This window comes from Microcaecilia unicolor, chromosome 5 (genome assembly GCF_901765095.1).
Source record: "Microcaecilia unicolor chromosome 5, aMicUni1.1, whole genome shotgun sequence".
Taxonomy (NCBI): domain Eukaryota; kingdom Metazoa; phylum Chordata; class Amphibia; order Gymnophiona; family Siphonopidae; genus Microcaecilia; species Microcaecilia unicolor.
This window is the reverse complement of record NC_044035.1, coordinates 82,457,136-82,475,898: the sequence shown is the minus strand read 5'-3', so window position 1 is coordinate 82,475,898 and position 18,763 is coordinate 82,457,136. Positions and strand designations below refer to the sequence as shown.

At 39.2% G+C, this 18,763-nt stretch overlaps 1 protein-coding gene across 1 annotated transcript; it reads right to left on the bottom strand.

Moving 5' to 3' along the window:
* Positions 1-226: 226 nt before the first annotated feature.
* Positions 227-16,081, bottom strand: ANKRD1 (ankyrin repeat domain 1). Its single transcript, XM_030203050.1, has 9 exons — positions 15,901-16,081; positions 14,458-14,637; positions 10,424-10,561; positions 10,215-10,322; positions 7,888-7,986; positions 7,699-7,797; positions 6,657-6,755; positions 4,680-4,778; positions 227-1,266 (listed from the first exon to the last, which is right to left on the bottom strand). The coding sequence occupies exons 1-9, from the start codon at positions 15,925-15,927 to the stop codon at positions 1,156-1,158; spliced, it is 960 nt and encodes a 319-aa protein (XP_030058910.1). The 5' UTR covers positions 15,928-16,081; the 3' UTR covers positions 227-1,155.
* Positions 16,082-18,763: the final 2,682 nt, after the last annotated feature.

Below are 18,763 nucleotides of genomic sequence, written 5' to 3'. Positions count from 1 at the left end.
CCAATGCAGTAATACAGACATGGGCTGTGTCACCATTACCAAGTGGCTTTGTAAAGGGGGGGATTAAAATATTAAAAGAAGGTATTTGGAATGTTATTGTAAAGAATTTTGATAGGGATATAGAAGAAATGAAATAGTACCCTGAAATAACTGACATCATTTTGAGTTAATCTAGTCTAGGATATTCCTTAATTTTTGTCCCAGATTCAAGTTTAAAACAATGAAGCAAAATCTAGAAAGATGTTTATTTAGTCATTAGTATAGATCATTAGTACAAAATGTACATAAAGTGCAGTACAAATTGTTTTTTTAAAACTAACTTTTACATCTTGTCTACAGATTTTGTTGTATTCCTGTTGAACTAATCCACTTGTGTTGACTTTGCCCTGCACTTACCTTCTTTACATTCATTTCCAATCACTAGCCCATGTGCTTTCTTAATATTTGATTCAGTACATAAAGGCAACTTAGTGGGTAAAACCAGAAAGCACCTTTGCTCCCCCTGTGTATCTGAAGCTAACATTCTGTTCCTTTTGTCTGCATTGAATTCTCTGCCACTCACTCTAAAACCATCATGGCCCAACCATCTGTTGGAAGTTCTGCACTGGTGCTTATGGACTTGCCATTACACATCACAACAGAAGCTGTCAATTCCGGCCATCATTCCATTTATATCATGTAGCATATCCTCCTGAATTCAGGTGAAAGAAGATTACAGTTGCATATGTATTTGTTAATCTAGATCTGTTATATGGTGCTGCTAATAAAAGTCTGAAGCTGTGAATATTGTAGTTGACTAAAAATAGTGTTAATGTTCACGGATTCAAATTACCACTTGCTGTGCTGCCGCAAGTTCAGTATTGCTTGGTTATAGAACTAAGTAATCAGGTAATAGCTAATAAAAAAGACATTAAAAATAAATATAATAAATTAATACATGTCAAACAAGTCCAGTGGAATTTTAAACATACTAACAACACAAGAAAGTCTACATGTTTATCTCATGATACAGTTCTGCTAAAAAGGTAGTGAAACCATTTTTGCAAATATTGTTTTCTTAAATGATTGTGGTATTTTCATGAGTTGGTTTCTGGTCATCAAGATGTCTTGGTCTTCAGCAGTAGAGTAGAAGCTGATAAGTTCCAGTGTCTTTGTTCAGAATGTGGCTATATGGGAGTTTTTGTACGATGTTTCCTGAATTCCGTTTAAAATCTCTCTAGTATTGTTCTGCCACTGGAGGACCAGCTCCATTGGGGTTTTTCCTTCCTGTTCAGTACAGAATTATATAATAATGATTTGCAAGCAATAATGTTCACAGGTTGAGAAATTAAACCAAGATTGCCTTTGTCACAAAAGACATGAATCAGATAGGGATTCTTTTACTAAGGTGCGTTAAATGATTAGATGCCCATTATATTCCTATGGGCGTCTTATTTAGCGCATGCTAATTGTTAGCATGCACTAAATCTGTTAGTGCACCTTAGTAAAAAAAGACCCCAAGTTCTCATATACTAGAGTCAAGTACTTGGTAGAAATGTAAGGTCATATGTGTGTACCGATAATGGTGTCTTATCTAAGGCTGAGTATTTTTCTTGGAATTGTTTGTTGAGCGTCTGTACAGAGAACATGTCTACTATTTTACAAATTGAATTTGGATAGTCAGCACTGACTATCCAGATTTAATTCACTGACCACCCAGCTGAATGTCAAGCTAATAGAATCTCAGCTCTTGCCTTGCCTTTCCCTCTACTCTGCATCTGCCTGGAAAAGATCATCATATACATACCATGTTAATGCTGAAGTGAATGCAGCTATGCTTTTCATAAACTGAAGTGTTCCACTCTTCTCACATGGTTTTCTGTTCATGCAAATTACTCTCCCACACATCTGACATCTAGTAATGACCCATCATAAACTATGTGAAATTCATGCTGCACCTTACCTACCTACCTACCACTGTGCCATGACTTAATCTGCCCTCCCTCATGACATCTCTTATGGAGCAACCTCCCTAAGCAACAGTTCTTTAGGGATATCTTATGAACTGAAGTGGAAATCCCAAGAGAACACTCTTCACAATTGAGTTCCTTGAGTTAAACCCCTCCTTGTCAACTTGCTGGCTTTAAATAAGATGAGAGAATTATTTCTGCTAAACAGATTTAGGACAAAGGCCACTGCCCAGCCAATCTTGAATTCTGGGGCATTAGAGCCAACCCTACTGTGCAAGTGTGGATTAATAACTTGAGCTCAGGAGTCTTTTACAGAGGTGCACTAGCATTTTTAGAGTGCACTAATGATTAGCGTGCACTAAATCTAGAGACGACCGTAGGAATATATGGGCATCTCTAGAATTAGTGCTTGCTTATTTTTAGCACGCACTAAGAACCCCTTAATGAAGTACTGCTTGGAATTGAGCAATTGAGTCATGATTCATAAAATAAATTAAAATGACAAGACTATAAATAATTTTTGATAACACAATTATCTTGAATCAATAGCGGAAACAGTAAAGTACAAGAAGCTGTTAGCAGTGACAAGGATATATTTTATCATCCAGCCAATAGAAGTTTTAGATCTAACTTATTTCTGAACCACAACAAACAAAACAGCGAAGATGACTGACAAAATAATAATAAAAAAAAAAAAACAATATATAAAAAAATTCAAATTTGTATATAAAAATATAATAAAAATCATCAAAGGATAGCAGAGAGAAAGGGACTCGACACAGTTGTGTTTCGGCCATACAGGCCTGCGTCAGGAGTCTTCTCACTGTATGCTAATTTCTTGTACTATCCAAATTGTAGAAGGGATATATGTGTCTCTTCCCTGATGCTATAGCATTAGACAATACTTTAAAAAGTCAAGTGGTAAGGATCGGAGCAGCGTCTCATCTCTATGAAATTGATTTCATAGAAAACGAGACGCTACTCCGATCCTTACCCCTTGACTTGTTTTAAGTATTGTCTAACGCTATAGCATCAGGGAGAGACACATATATCCCTTCTACAATTTGGATAGTACAAGAATTAGCATACAGTGAGAAGACTCCTGACGCAGGTCTGTATGGGCCGAAACACAGCTGTGTCGAGTCCCTTTCTCTCTGCTATCCTTTGGTTAATAAGTTTATTTTTAATTTTACAACCAAAGTGTCGTCCCCCTTTTTTACATGATTTTTATTATATTTTTATATACAAATTTGAGTTTTTTTATATAGTCTTGTTTTTTTGATTTGTTATTATTTTTATTTTTGTCAGTCATCTTCGCTGTTTTGTTTGTTGTTTCTTGCGAAGACTGGTTTCTTCTGTTTTTTGTACTACGGAGTACTTATTTCTGAACCATTCAGTTTTCTTCTAAATAATACTTTTTTATGCTGCTTCTAGTAGCTTCAACTTTGTACCAGCAATAGTACAAGTCATATTGAGCCACATTTGGGATGGACCATACGTACATTACTGCTCAATTCTCCAGGAATCAACACAATCTCCTAAGCCACTAAGTTACCATGGCATTCCATATTTTGGCATAGCACCTGAGATTGTCATGCTTTAACCTGTGACATCTGTGAGTGAATTAAACTATTAGAACAACCTTTTCAGTCAGCACCATGCAGCTCTCAGTTAGTTTAAACTGCACTGTTCTCGAACTCCCACACTGATCCCTGTCATAGGGAAACCAGAGCAAGCTAGCTGACAGGTGATGGTAGAATGACTGGGGATTACTGGCTGAGTGGTAAGGGGAATGGCTGGCTGGGGAATACATGATGGCTAGTATTGCAAAGGGATCAAGTGTTGAAACTGCTGGGGATGGGGAGCTGACAAAGAGCAATTGCTGGTTTAACAGCAGTAATGCATGTTTGTACATTTTAATATGATAGCACCTTTTACATAAACTAGCCCATATTATGCAGCTAACTAAGTTTCACATGATTTGGCAATAAACCAAATAGCATTTTGAATATGAGACTACTTTAACCATCACAGTTGTTGGATGCATAGAATAACAACAGAGTAGATGACAACAGATAAAAATCTTTTGGCCCATTCTATCTGATTTACTATGGTATGGATATATCCCATCTGCCAGCCCTACAAACATAACCACTTGTATAACATTGGTCTATATCTGAATTAGTTTTTTCTTGATTTTTTTTTTTTTTGCCATCTTGGGTACTTAATCCAAATCCCAGCTTCTCTCTGCTAATATATTATATAAGAATAGCTATACTGGGTCAGACCAATGGTCCATCTAGCCTAGTATCCTGCTTCCAACAGTGGCAAATTGAGGTCACATGACCTGGCAGAAACCCTATTAGTAGTAACATTCTATGCTACCAATCCCAGGGAAAGCAGTGGATTCCCCCACAGGTTTTCACAATCCCACTGTGTGGGAATTGAACCCACAACCTTTGTATTCAGGTACCACAACCCTAACCCGTACACCAAACACTAGACTAGTGGTCTACATGTGGACTTACGGACCACTAGTGGCTTACAAGACTATTGACCAAAAACTAGCAAAGATGTCTGCCCACCTACTCCCTTAGGTCCTATGGTTTTGCTAAACACTATCCAGCCCTTATCAACCAGCTGGCATTGTGAGGATGTATCAGGATCAATACTTGACTGAGATTAAAGTTATTTGTAAATATTGTTGAAAGTATCTTTATCATAACTTACACAGTTTGTGATGGATAGATTTGCTCCATACATTATTAAAAGTCTCATCATTTTATAACGATTGAGTCGTACACCATCGTGCATGGGTGTATCTCCTTCCTAAAAGAGCAAAGTAAACAATACTAAATACATTTATGATAAAGGTGTATTAAGAGTGTTGCAGTAAATAAAAACTATAATTGGCATAGATGTCTGTGATGCAGTTCTTTCTCTCTTTTTATATTTTGTAAATGATGCTTATAACAGACCTAATAAAATTGTAATAATGGGGCTTGAGGTATAAAACACTTAAATCGTTACAATTATTTATATGACTTCAAGTTCTATCCATTATAGTGCTTCATTAAGAGGCCCTTTTTCAATGCTGTGGTAGAGCTACCGCAGTGTTGGCGCACACTAATCTGGCACTACCACAGGAGCCGGAGGTAGTGCTGCCCCCAGCACATGCCATTTCCAGTGAAATAATTTTTGTTTTAGCGCTGAGGGCTTATCCAGCGGTTATCAGGTGGCGCCGTGCACTGCCCGGTTAGCACAGGAGCCCTTACCTCCTCTGAAATAGGTGGGAGTAAGAACTGACAGAAATGGCCACATGGCACAGCTGTTTCCCCTTTTTTGCCTTTTACCCGCTGCTGAAAAAGGGGCCTTGGCGTGCAGCAAATCCACACGCTGACGCTATTACAGGGCCCCTTTTACTGCAACTTGGATAAAGGGGCCCTAAGTATATAGTAAGATAGTCAAAATGTGTACAAGCACAGATTTTGTAGCACACGTCAGCTTTTCCTTAATCAGCTTCTGATGAATTTCTATAGGGTAAATTCCAGGATGTGAGTTGGACATCACAGAAAGCATGCGTCCGATTGGTCCACTTTAACAAAAATTTTCATATGGATAGACAGATTTAACCACCACATCAGTGCTTTCCAGATACGTTTCAAAGAACTGCTTTTTAAACAAATAATTGGTGCTGTCTCCAAAATCACAGCCTTCGTTGATAAATAATTACACTGTTCATTTACCACAATGAGCACTGTAATCATTTATCCAGGGTAATTAATAAAACATGACAGTAGAGAGAAAATAATAGGTAAAATCTATTTGGTTATGAATTGTGCTAAAATACTACTATCATAGGATATGATAGCAGATAACCACAAATATCCTGCATAAATCTCTAAATTGGTTCATAAATATTTTGAATCAACACATTAATGTAAAGCAATATTCCGGTCTGTGTGACCAAAAGTTAATTAGGCAGGCTTGTGTGAATAGCAGTACACAACCATCAGAGGAACAAACATTCAATTTCCATTTTTTTTAAATATAATTATTTTGAAATAGATCCTGCTAAGAACTAGAATTGCTAATGTGTGTTTATATATTAGTGCAGTGGCATAGCCACAGGTGGGCCTGGGTGGGCCAGGGCCCACCCACTTAGGGCTCAGGCCCACCCAACAGTAGCACATGTTTAGCGGTAGCTGGTGGGGATCCCAAGCTCCGCCAGCTGAAGACATCCCCCTGACAGTAATTAAAATGCTGTTCAACACGATACTGGCACCTGTGCATGCTCAGTTTTCAGCGCATGCCTACTGCAGACTGCCAAGGTGGAAAGAAGTGTTTTCCCGCCAGCTCAGATATTTTTCTGGTGGGGGTTGGGAAGAACACTTGGTGCCCACCCATTTCTTGCCTAGGCCCACCCAAAATCTGTTGTCTGGCTACGCCCCTGTATTAGTGTACATTGTTTCATGAAATGGGACCTAGTTACTACTATCGCATGTTAATAACAGCACATGGCAATGCGGTAGAGCACATTAGTAACTCTAGCCCTTATGGCCAGCGAGTTATTAACTATCTCACTTTCACCTCTACTACTCCAGATCAAAGAGAAAGGCAGCAAGGTGGGATGTGTATGGCTTTTTTTTTTCTTTAATAAATTATTCACTTTCTCACAATCAAGAGAAGTTCAACCTAGCAACTTACTCTGTCTTTGGCATTCAGATCTGCTTCACAGGCAATGAGATGCTCACCACATTCATACTGGCCTGTCCTAACAGCTACATGTAAAGGAGTACTGAGCAACTGGAAGAGAAGCACAGAGAAAGAAAACATATATTCAGAAACACAAAAACATCTTTGCAACAAACTAATTGATACTACTACACAAATGTACTTATTGGTCAACAGTTTTCAATGAAATATAGTTTTAGTTCAACTAATGTTTGCATCACCATTTCAAAAGACAATTCGAAATCAGAAGATTTTCAGCTCTCTATTCCCCGTACTTGGAGTCAAAATATGGAACTCTCTACCTATTCCCATCAGAACAGAAAACAGCTACCTCAACTTCAGGAAGAGGCTAAAAACCTTTCTCTTCCCGAAGACTGCTTCATAATAATCCATCATGACTTCTACTTCCTAGAATCATCCATTATCCTTTTCTTTAATGTTTTTAGTCTCATGCATTAAACCAATGGTCTCAAATGTTTCTCATACCTCACAAGAACACTATCTGCTTTTGTCTCACCTAGGGGTCCTTTTACTAAGGCACACTGAAAAATGGCCTGCGCTGTGTAGGCGTGTGTTTTCGATGCGTGCATGTCCATTTTCCAGTGCGCCTGTAAAAACGGCCTTTTTTTGTCCGAAAATGGATGTACGGCAACATAAAAACTGGTGTGCGTCCATTTTGGGCCTGAGACCTTACCGCCACCCACTGACTTAGCGGTAAGGTCTCACGCATTAACCAGGCGGTGATTGTCAGTGTACGCATTGCCGATTACCGCCCAGTTAGCGCCATGGGGTAGAAAATAAAATATATTTTCTGGCATGCGTATCGGACGTGCGATAAAAATGAAATTACCACCCGGGGCATGTGATAGCTGGGCAGTAGTTCCAAATTGACATGCATTGGACGCACATAGGTGCCTACGCCCCTTAGTAAAAGGGCCCCCTAGAATGTAAACTGCACTGAACCCTGGAAAGGGGATATTAGCAGTATACAAGAATTGAATTGAATTTTAATTACCTTGTCTCTAGCATTTATGTTTGCACTCTTGTTTAACAAGAACTTGAGGGCTTCTAAGCTTCCTCCACGACAGGCCCAATGAACAGCAGTTGATTCAAGCTACACAAAGGAAACATACAGTATACATTTTCATATTTTCATATTTATTTATTATTTATATTAAAGGCATAAATATATATGTAAATTTACCATATCTTGAAATTCAATTTGAGCTCCAGCTTCTATTAACTTTTCCATAATCACCATATGTCCTTTTGAGCATGCCCTGTGCAATGCTGTACGGTTGTACTGTTAATAGAAAGAAATCAAAAAATATATTATTATGTGTAATACAATCGGGTTTAAATCATTTTTCAGTGTGTGTATTGACCAATGGCAGTTTATGAAATAAAATCAAACTATGCAGGAGTTTCAATATGTTCAATATTAAGCATAAATTGCTCATGTTTGATCTATTCTTACAATACACCACCTTGAGTGAACTCCTTCAAAAAGGCGGTAAATAAATCCTAATAAAATAAAAATAAATAAAGTGAAGCTGAAGTGATGCTTTAAAACAGCTCTTCATTACAATAAAAAGCATTTTAAAACACATCTGGTCTTTTCTCACAATTGTCTTACGAATCTATTTCAGGGTGTTCCTTTTAAGATGGACTTGGGGAAAAATCCACTGCTTAATTCTACGATAAGCAGCATAAAATCTGTTTTACTGTTCTGGGATCTTCCCAGGTACTTGTGACCTGGATTGGCCACTATTGGAAACAGGATACTGGGCTTAATGGGCCTTTGGTATGTCCCAGTATGGCAACTCTTATGTTTTTAGAAATACAGTCACCAAAACTGAGGTGGTTCTCATCTTTCTGCTACTTTTCAAGACAATGGAGGTTATTTTAGAAGCTTTGTATGGTATCTGCATGTGTAAGTAGAGGCATTTACACATGTGGATTGCATGCCCATATAAATAGCAGGAGTCTTATCCTGGCTCTGGCTGATTATCAGCCAGCATTTTAGTAAGTACTGGTAGCCAGTGCATGCCTGGATATGCCCAGATATTCAGTGTTTTGTGCCCTCTGGAGCAGTACAGTTATGCCTATTGCACCACCAGGATTTGTCTGCTAAAGATACCCCATGATATGCCCTCATGGGACAAATGCAACTTTTCACTTTGCCCCTATTTTTCCAATGTTACTTTGGCCTGATTCAATCATACCAGAGCTATCAGGCTACCACAATACTCAGAATCATAGAAAGATGTATATAACTATTTAAGTGGTGCTATTTGTAAGTATAACTATTTCTGAAACCATTATGAATGACAACTGTGGTGGTTCTGAATCAACTACAGTGAGGGTAGGGATAGGGTTTATCTTCTTAAATCGCTGATGGTCATGCTTCCTATGTAATAAACTTTTCACAGAAGGGGTGATACACCTAAATGGATAAACACTTACTCCCACGAAAAACGTACTGTTCAAGAGAAGTGGGAAGTGGACCAATGACTCCAGAGAAACGGGATACCGATATAAAATGAAGTACTTTATTCACAGATTCAACACAGCTGTGTTTCAGCGCCTTAGCACCTTCTTCAGGAGTCTTGTGATATCCTTGATGCTCAGAAACGGTCTCAATGTCAAGTGGTCTTAAACGTTCGCTCAACTGTAAAATTAAACACAAAGGTCTTTTTTAAGACCACCTGACATTGATACCGTTTCTGAGCATCAAGGATATCACAAGACTCCTGAAGAAGGTGCTAAGGCACTGAAACACAGCTGTGTTGAGTCTGTGAATAAAGTACTTCATTTTATATCGGTATCCCGTTTCTCTGGAGTCATTGGTCCACTTCCCACTTCTCTTGAACAATAAACTTTTCACATGCATGTAAGTGCTGAGATTTTGCCAGTTGATTCATGTAGAATCAAATATTTGTGTTTCAGTGAACTAAGCATGGGCAGATGGTTTCAGCTTCTTGCCTTTAGACCACTGCTTCCCAATGTCTTTGTGGCTGTGACCCCATGATTGTGGCCAAATAAATTTGTGTGACTTCCTGGAAATGAAGAATATTGATGCATCTATGAAGAGCTTACCTAGGTCATGACCCCAAAGGCAGGTTTTGTGGCCCCATCTGGAGTCCTGACCAACAGTTTGGGAAGCTGTGCTTTAGACCAAGCAGACATCATGACTCAAGCATGCTCACTTTGGCTTCCCCACTCTTTTCTATGGGGGACCTGACACTACCAGAGTGATTTTGTCGGTCTATAAAGCAATAATGGTGCTTGTGCATAGGAAAACCAGGCAGCTAATGTGTTGTGTGAACCCAGAATGCTTTATTAAATACCTACTTTTGCCCTATTCCATGCTTCTGACTTTAAAAAGAAAACATTTATTTGCAAACCTGCCCAGATACTGTAGCTATTCACCTCTAGATATTTTCTAATACTGAAATGAGTGATTCAACTACATTGTGTTAGAAGCTTTTACACAAGTAACAAAGATTTACAATGGAAGTTCAACAGTACCTCGTCACAAGCATTTGGATCTCCACCGTCGGACAAGTATTTTTCAATTACTGGTAATTTATTCTCCAACGCAGCCATCAAAAAAGTAGGGACATCCACAGATCCTGTCTGATAAAGAATATTTATATGATCATATTTTTTCAGGTACAGAGTCTGCAGCAAGTTCTCTAACATGCTTTAAAATGACATTTTTCTCATAATAAACTTACTATAATTTCTGGTTCGGGTTCTGTTTCAGCAGGTACTTTCACTTTCTTGCATTTTTTCCTTTTCTTTAGGGAAATAATTTTTTGGAGATCTTCTAGATTTTCAAGTTTAGGCCGTTCTTCTAATTTCTTCTTAACAAGCTAAATGAAACAAAGACATGGTCAATAGAATGGATTTTGCTTTGTATTAAAGGAAGCTGTACAACCTGGGGGGGGGGGGGGAGTTATCAACGTGGGCTCCTGTAAAGATGGGTTATTTTACCACATGTCATGCTATTTTAACACAGGGTCCCATTTTATGCAATGACATCATGTGCTAAAATAGCACGACTTGTGGTGAAACAACCCATCTTAACAGTAGCCCACATTGATAACTCCCTCCCTCTGTGTGCTATTCAAAGAAAAAGTCATGAAAGCAGCTAAAGACTACAGAATCCATCCAGTCTCTCCGATTTCCTATCTACTGCAAGCAATTAGGCAGACATGATTTTAATCTTTGGCTTGTTAAGCTTTTTTTTTGCCTCCTAACTTTTGCCATTATATTCAGATAAGGTCTTTTCAGGTTTTTATCATTGTGCTAATTCATTCCCTCCCATTTAGATACTTTTGTGTTATTGTTTGATGTTTTGTTTGTTTGCCTGTGTTTTTTTATTTTCTTGTATTATTTTTATTTAACCTATTTGCTCCTTTGGTTATAATCCACTTTGATAGAATTTTCAGAGCGGTATATCAAATCTCAGCAAATAAAATAAATTCATCTTTGTAAATCTTCCATGACATGTTCTTTGAATCCTATTTTATTTTTAGCCTGGTAGGTCTTCCTTTCTCTAGTCATCCAGTGCTGGGATTCTGGTGCCACCATCATGAGCCTTGTTTTGCAACTACCTGGAAATGTTTCCTCTATTTTAATGTTTTAATGGCCCTCACTTCCACTGTTTCTATTCTGCTCATCAGGGCCGGTCTTAGCAAGTGCGGGGCCCTGTGCAGACCAATTTGGTGGGGCCCCATCCTAGCCCTGCCCTAGCTCCGCCCCACCCTTGCTCCACCCCATTGATAAGATTATTCCATTTTTAGAATTTTTTTTTATTTATGAAATTTCAAATAAAGACAAATGAAGCTAAACTTGTACAAAAAACTGATTGAAATAATAAGCACAATGCTATCATGAAACCTCCCCTCCCCAGAAGTGGAGTGGCCGAGCCGCGGGATCATCATGAATGATGCGGACGGTCATCCGAGGCGAGCGGAGGTCAGAGCGGAGGCAGAGCGGGGCCCCCTTAGGCGCGGGGCCCTATGCGGCCGCCTTGGTCGCCTTGGTCGCCTCTGCCTAAGACCGGCCCTGCTGCTCATTGTATCAATGGTCCTGAGGCTGGGAGCTACATACCACAGCACCTTTTAAAACCCTGTATCGTATGTTCTGAGTAGGTCATTTAAAAAAGTTTTTTATGCCTCTCATATGTGGAAAAGAGCTTCTTTTTTTTTTCTAAAATCATGAGGTTATATACACCATAGGAGCCAGCTCTCTGGGTGCTTGAGCATCCCCAATATTGAGCAAACTCTTTGTTCCCACGGAGGGATATTTTCCATTTTCTAATATTTATGTTGTTAATATACAACCTTATGTTTTGTTGTTGATGCTTTTTAGATTCTATGTTCATAGATATTAATTTTTCTATTTGTTGGATTGCTAAAAGCTGTTATGTATCTTATTTTTTAATTATGTATTAAATATGCACTTTAGGATTGATTGATTGATTGATTATTTTATTCTTAATGCCTTTAAGTATGTTATATTTTGTACATATGTTGGTCTTTACTATATCATTTTTAGTTGGCCCTCATTTAGTTTTACATTATTTTAGACTCAATCATTTATAACTTGTTTGTTTCATTGTTTTTAGACTCCAGAAGCAGGCCACTTTGGCCAAAACATGACTTGTGTCGAGTCTTGGATGTCTGAGAATAAATCTTTATTCCTTGAACATCATCTATCTTCATTCCTCCCCTGTTTACTAAACCTTAGCTCGAGTTATCCGCAGCAGGGCCCATTTTATTCCTATGGGTCCTGCTGCAGATAACTCGAGCTAAGCTTTATTAAACAACCACCTTTATTTCTCACCTTCGCAGTGTTTGTCGTGATTTTGGGACTGCGAGGATTCATGTTCTTTCGTTTGTGTTGTCATTTTATCCTCTAAACATACCACCATAACGGTATGTCAGGGCGTCCCAAACCTGTCATGGGTCCCCTACCCATGCAAAAACCTCCATATCCTGTATCTCTAGTACATGAAGATTTAGGAACCCCTGCACTGTATAGTATTTCAAAGCTATGTATGATAAGTAGTAATAATTATCTTAATCTAATTAAAATATTACTGTGTATTCATAATTGTTATAATTTTTAACCATTATTCTAAAAGGTCTTTGAATCTCTGGACTCAATTATGTTAGGAACAAGATTCATACATTTTATTGCACTCATTGAAAGCTTTTGTTCTGTATTTATTATAATGCCACAAAAGACATCATACACAAGCATAAGGCAAGCAGACACAGCTGCCAATGAGGCAGCATGTCACTGATAGGGACTGAAAGGCACTGAAGTGGAAAAGCTCAAAGAATTTTCAGAATTCATGATAGCATTAAATTTTTCCTTGAAACATGGGTCATCTAAGGATACAGCTTTTTTTAAGCCTGATATGTTCCAGAAATCTGTAGCCTGTTGGCCTCATTTACAAACTTGCAGCAATGCATATTAACACATGATAATTCAACTTAACCACAGTTAGGGGCCCTTTTACAAAGCTGCGGCAAGCCTAACACAGGCTTGCCGCGTGTCAGTTCAGCACTAGCGCTGGGCTACCACAGGAGTCTGGCAATGGTTCCTTCTCCTTCTACAAGCCATTTCCAGTTTAAAAAATATTTTCAAATTTTTAGTGTGGGAGCCCTTATCGCCTCCTAAATAGGTCGCAGTAAGGGCTCCCCCAGAAATGGCCGCACGGCAATTGTTTAACTTACTGCTTGGCCATTTCCTTTTATTCAAAAAGCCTTTTACCCGCTGCAGTAAAAGGGGGCCTTGACACATGGCAAATCCAAGCACCGATGTCACCACAGGGCCCCTTTTACTACAGCGTGTTAAAAAAAGGCCTTTAGTAAATAGCCCCCGTTAAGAATAACACACATTAGTAAATGATAATTATATCAATTTTAAAAGTTTTAGGCAAACGTTTGTTAAAGTAATAATGTATTTTTGCATACAATAATTGCTTAACCCAGTGGTTTCCAAACCTGGTCCTGATACCCAAATGAATATTCATGAGGGAAATTTGCATGCAGTGCCTCCACTGCATGCAGAGCTATCTCATGAATATTAATTGTGGATATCCTTAAAACCTGACCGGCTGGGGTGCCTCTAGGACCAGGTTTGGGAACCACTGGCCTAACCTATGTATCTTTATTTAGAATTTTTAGAATACGATTGCAGCAAAACATGAATAATGATTATGAGGCCCTTTTATTAAGCTGCAATAAGCGCTAACGCATGTGTACCACAGATTAAAAACTACTACCGTAGGGCACACTCAGGCATCCAAAGGTAGAATCAGGATTGGCACGTGCTTCCCACACACTAAAAATACATTTTATTTTTTAGCACTGGGAGTATGTCTGTGGGACAGAGAGTAGGCGTGTTCTATGCTAATTGGTTAGGGCAGCCGCATGCTCTCCTATTAGAACAGAACTGGCGCATGAACCCTTAAGGCCTAGAAAATAGATGTTGGTAAATGCTCACGTGCTAATGGGGAAATTAGCGCATGGCCATTAATAGGGAAAATGGAGCCATTTTACTGCTGCGCTACAAATGGCCTCAGCACATGGGAAAGCCCCGCTTTGGGGAAAGCACTGGCCACTGTTTTGTACAGCTTAGTGAAAGGGCCCCTATATTTGTAATTATGGTATAATCAAATGTTTCCAGACTTCCTAACCTTAAAAAATGATCACCTTAATGAGAATAAGATTCAACCAGTTTCTGTTCCTACCTCTGCTTTCAGTAGTTTTTCCTCTTGTAAGAGTCTTTTTTCACGGCTCAGGAATGATTCTGGAAGTGTTTTCAGATCCTCATGTTTCTCTAAAGATATAGCAGCCTCGTATTCTCCACTCTTAAAGTCCTCGGAGAGGAAATTCCGGGTTTTGATGTTTTCACTCTTCTTCCCTGTCACCTACAAACCGAATTCAACCTCCTCTGTCAGTATTGTCCTTGCAGTTGAAGACCGTCATTATAAATGAACTTGTGAACTCTCAAGTAGTTATTAATGTGACTTAGTAAGGACATTGAATTCCCTCTCTTCATATACCTACAAAAATACTATGGAATACAGAATACTAGCCTATAAAGCATGTATTTGTTTAAAATAATATTTACACTTAAAAATTCTATAGAATTCATAGCCTAAATAGTAAGTTTTGAACCAGCGACAAGAAGAGATGCTGCACGTACAACAAATATAAAGTATATGCATGAAGTTTTCCTGGATAAAGCCGATTAGGCGAAACGGGACCCCGTCGGATACACAAAAAGGAGTGACAAAACAGATAAGTGCTATATGCTTTTAAAAAAACAATAAAATTGCATTAAATAAACAAAAATGAAAAGTAAAAATTAAAAAATTAAAAGTACAAAATATGGATTGTTTTTTTAGCCATTGAAGAGTTAGAGCCCTTTAAGTCACAAAAATCAAAAACAGTGACCGGGGACATACAGAGGCTTTTCTTCCATAAGCAAAAACAATTAGATATCACCACAGCCTTGTGACCACGTACATATTTGTCAAGTATTCTTCCTGACAGTGTAGTTGAGTCTTTTCAAATAGTAAGTTCAACATATAATACCAAAATATTGTCATAGCCAATACTTTGTTTTTGAAATATACCTCCTAATCTTACTGAACAAATCTAGGTCTGTGTTGTGTTGAGTAAAGTAGTATCACATTAAAATATGCTGAAATGGTCAAGCCTGAGCAAACTTCTGACTTGGAACCATTTTCAGCAACAAAAAACAACCTTGTATTTTAGAAAATAGAAACTTAGAAAAATGTAGGTAGATAAAGACCATATGGCCTAGCCAGTCTGCCCATCATTGTGATGAGGGAATGTTATTTGACATCTACCTTTCTGTGGTTATAATCAAAGCTACATATTATATACAGGTACTTGTTTTGTACCTGGGGCAATGAGGGTTAAGTGACTTGCTCAGAGTCACAAGTAGCTGCAGTGGGAATTGAATCTGCACTAACCATTAGGCTACTCCTCTGCTCTATGAGATTCATGGGCATCTCCATATCTTGTCACTTTTAATTTAAACAAATAAATTGATTAGCAGCTTCCTAGGTGCCAGTTAATGTTTCTTGGCCAAAGAGATGATGATCCTAATAACTGCAACCCTATAATGATGATCGCTGTTGACAAAAATGGTTTAAACCTACCAGCTCTTCAACTTTCAGCATCTTCATGGTTGCCAGCAGTAAGATGTAGTACTCCCTGCAGATGAATCCTGCAACTATCCCAGTCAGCCCTGCTGAGACTTACCAAGCCAGCTTGCCTTATATATTTGTGAGAGAATTTTGAGTGAGGTAATTTTCCAACCTAGGAAGCCATGTATTTCCTAGTTCAGACTCAGAGGTAGATGTATTCTCATTCCAAACATGTTAACTACCCAGATCTTGTGTCTGAAATCTTATAAAGGAAGATAAAAGTATCTCATATTCTAACCACACTGAATAAGTGAATCAGTACGACATGTGAGAGCTGCATTCCATTGTCTATGACTAAATAGCACAGCTATGTTAAGCATTCTAACTCATGCCTAGTAGGACAGCTGTCTTTTAATATTGCACCAGACCTATTTGCTCACTTTAAGATGACTTAGGCAATACCAGTTATGGTAAAGGATCATGTGCATTGGATGGTAGCTGGAAAAAAACTGAAAGCTAACACACTTTTTTTTTGTTTATATTCTATTTTTGATAAAAAGCTTTGTTAAGGGAAATTGTTTCTCCAGTTATTTATTTATTAGGATTTATTTACCACCTTTTTCAAGGAATTCACTCAAGGCGATGTACAGCAACAATAAGTCAAACATAAGCAATAGACAATTACAGCAGTAAAAATATTCAAATAACAATACAAAGTATGGCACAGTATATTACTTACAATGCCAGCACAATACATAATCAAACATTTTAATAGACATTGTAGTGTATAAGCAAACATGGAACATATAGATAAGTAAGCGAGTAAGAGGAGTTAGAAAATAAGGGAAGACTGATTTAAAAACAGTTGCACATGAGGTCAGAGAGATGGTTAAATATTATTTCAGCTAAACATGTCCTGCTACAGTATGTGCAGCCAGTGCCACTCCTTGTGTGCGTGTGTGTGTGTGTGTGTGTATATGTGTGTGTGTGAGAGAGAGAGAGAGACTAGCAAGTTAGTTATGATGACAGAGTGCTACAATTGGCATAATTTTCTGATGGATTATGGTAGATGCATGCCTGTCTTAAAGACCAATGGCAAGGGACACGAGAAAGTTTGCACAGAACCTTGCTTTAAAAATTGTTGAGCCTTTTATAACTTGTAGTTTGAATTTTGCAGCATATTTTGGAGAACTCAGTCATTAGCAATAGCAATTGTTTTAGTCTCACAAGTTCTGCCATTGCAGAACAATGAAATTCTGCAGACACCTGATGGTACGAGTTCAGAAACGTTCCTACTAATTTCCCCACAAAATCCATATCCTGTCATTCTGGGGCCCTTTTACTTAGCCGTGCAGGTGCCTACGCATGCCCAATGCGCATCAGTTTTGAGTTACTGCCCAGCTACCGTGTGGCCCTTGCGGTAATTTCATTTCTGATGTGCATCCGCTATGCATGCTGGAAAAATAATTTTTATTTCTGGCGCACGGCAAAAACCGGGCAGTAATCGTCATTATACGTGCGTAGATGATTACCGCATGGTTACTGCATAAGACCTTACCACTACGTCAATGCGCCTACTTCTTGGTGTCAAATTATGGAATTATCCCTGCAGTATGTTTGAATTTGCAAACATCTGGTTCTCTTCTCTAGGTATGAGGCTCACCCAGGAACTCCAAAAATACTTGCATGAAAGATTTGCCTGATTACACAAGACTTCATATTTATTTCATTTGATGAAAAAAATCTGTTACAGTGAAATGCACTATGTTGAAATGCTTTAAGATAAGATGATCAACATGTCAAAAGACCAAGTGTTCTGGTCCCAGTTTTTTCCCATTGTAGATGTCAATGTTCTGAGCTCCTTTAGCAAAGTTGAACTATCCAGCTCATTTTCGAAGGAGATCGCCGGCCATCTTCCGACACAAATCGGGAGATGGCCGGTGATCTCCTGAACCCAGCCAAATCGGTATAATTGAAAGCCTATTTGGCCGGCGCCAACTACTTTCCGTCGCGGAGCAGGTCAAACTTCAAGGGGACATTTCGGTAGGGTAACAAGGCTGGGACAGGGGGCATGCTTTGAGGTGGCCAGCTTCTCCCGATAATGGAAAAAAGAAAGCCGGCCTTGACAAGCCATTTTGCCAGCTTCACTCCCCCCCCGATCCCTTTTTTCAGGACCAAGCTTCAAAAGGTGCCCCAACTGACCAAATGACCACTGGAGGGAATTGAGGATGACCTCCCTTACTCCCCAAGTGGTCACCAACCCCCTCCCACCCCCCAAAAAAATTTTTTTTAAATATTTTTTTGCCAGCCTCAAATGTCATACCCAGCTCCCTGACAGCAGTATGTAGGTCCCTGGAGCAGTATTTAGTGGGTGCAGTGCACTTCAGGCAGGTGGACCCAGGCCCACCCCCCCCCCCTACCTGTTACACTTGTGGTGGTAAATGTTAAGCCCTCCAAAAAACCCCAAAACCCACTGTACCCACATGAGGTGCCCCCCCTTCACCACTAAGGGCTATGGTAATGGTGTACAATTCTGGGGAGTGAGTTTGGGGGATTTGGGGGGCTCAGCACCCAAGGTAAGGAAGGTATGCATCTGAGATCAATTTTTGAAGTCCAATGCAGTGCCCCCTAGGGTGCCCGGTTGGTGTCCTGGCATGTCAGGGGGACCAGTGCACTACAAATGCTGGCCCCTCCCATGACCAAATGCCTTGGATTTGGCCAGGTTTGAGATCGCCGGCCTCGGTTTCCATTACCGGTGAAAACAGATGCCGGCCATCTCTCACATTTGGCCGGCCCCAACCGTATTATCGAAATGAAAGATGGCCGGCCATCTTTTTCGATAATATGGTTCGGGACTGCTCTTTGTGGCGCCGGC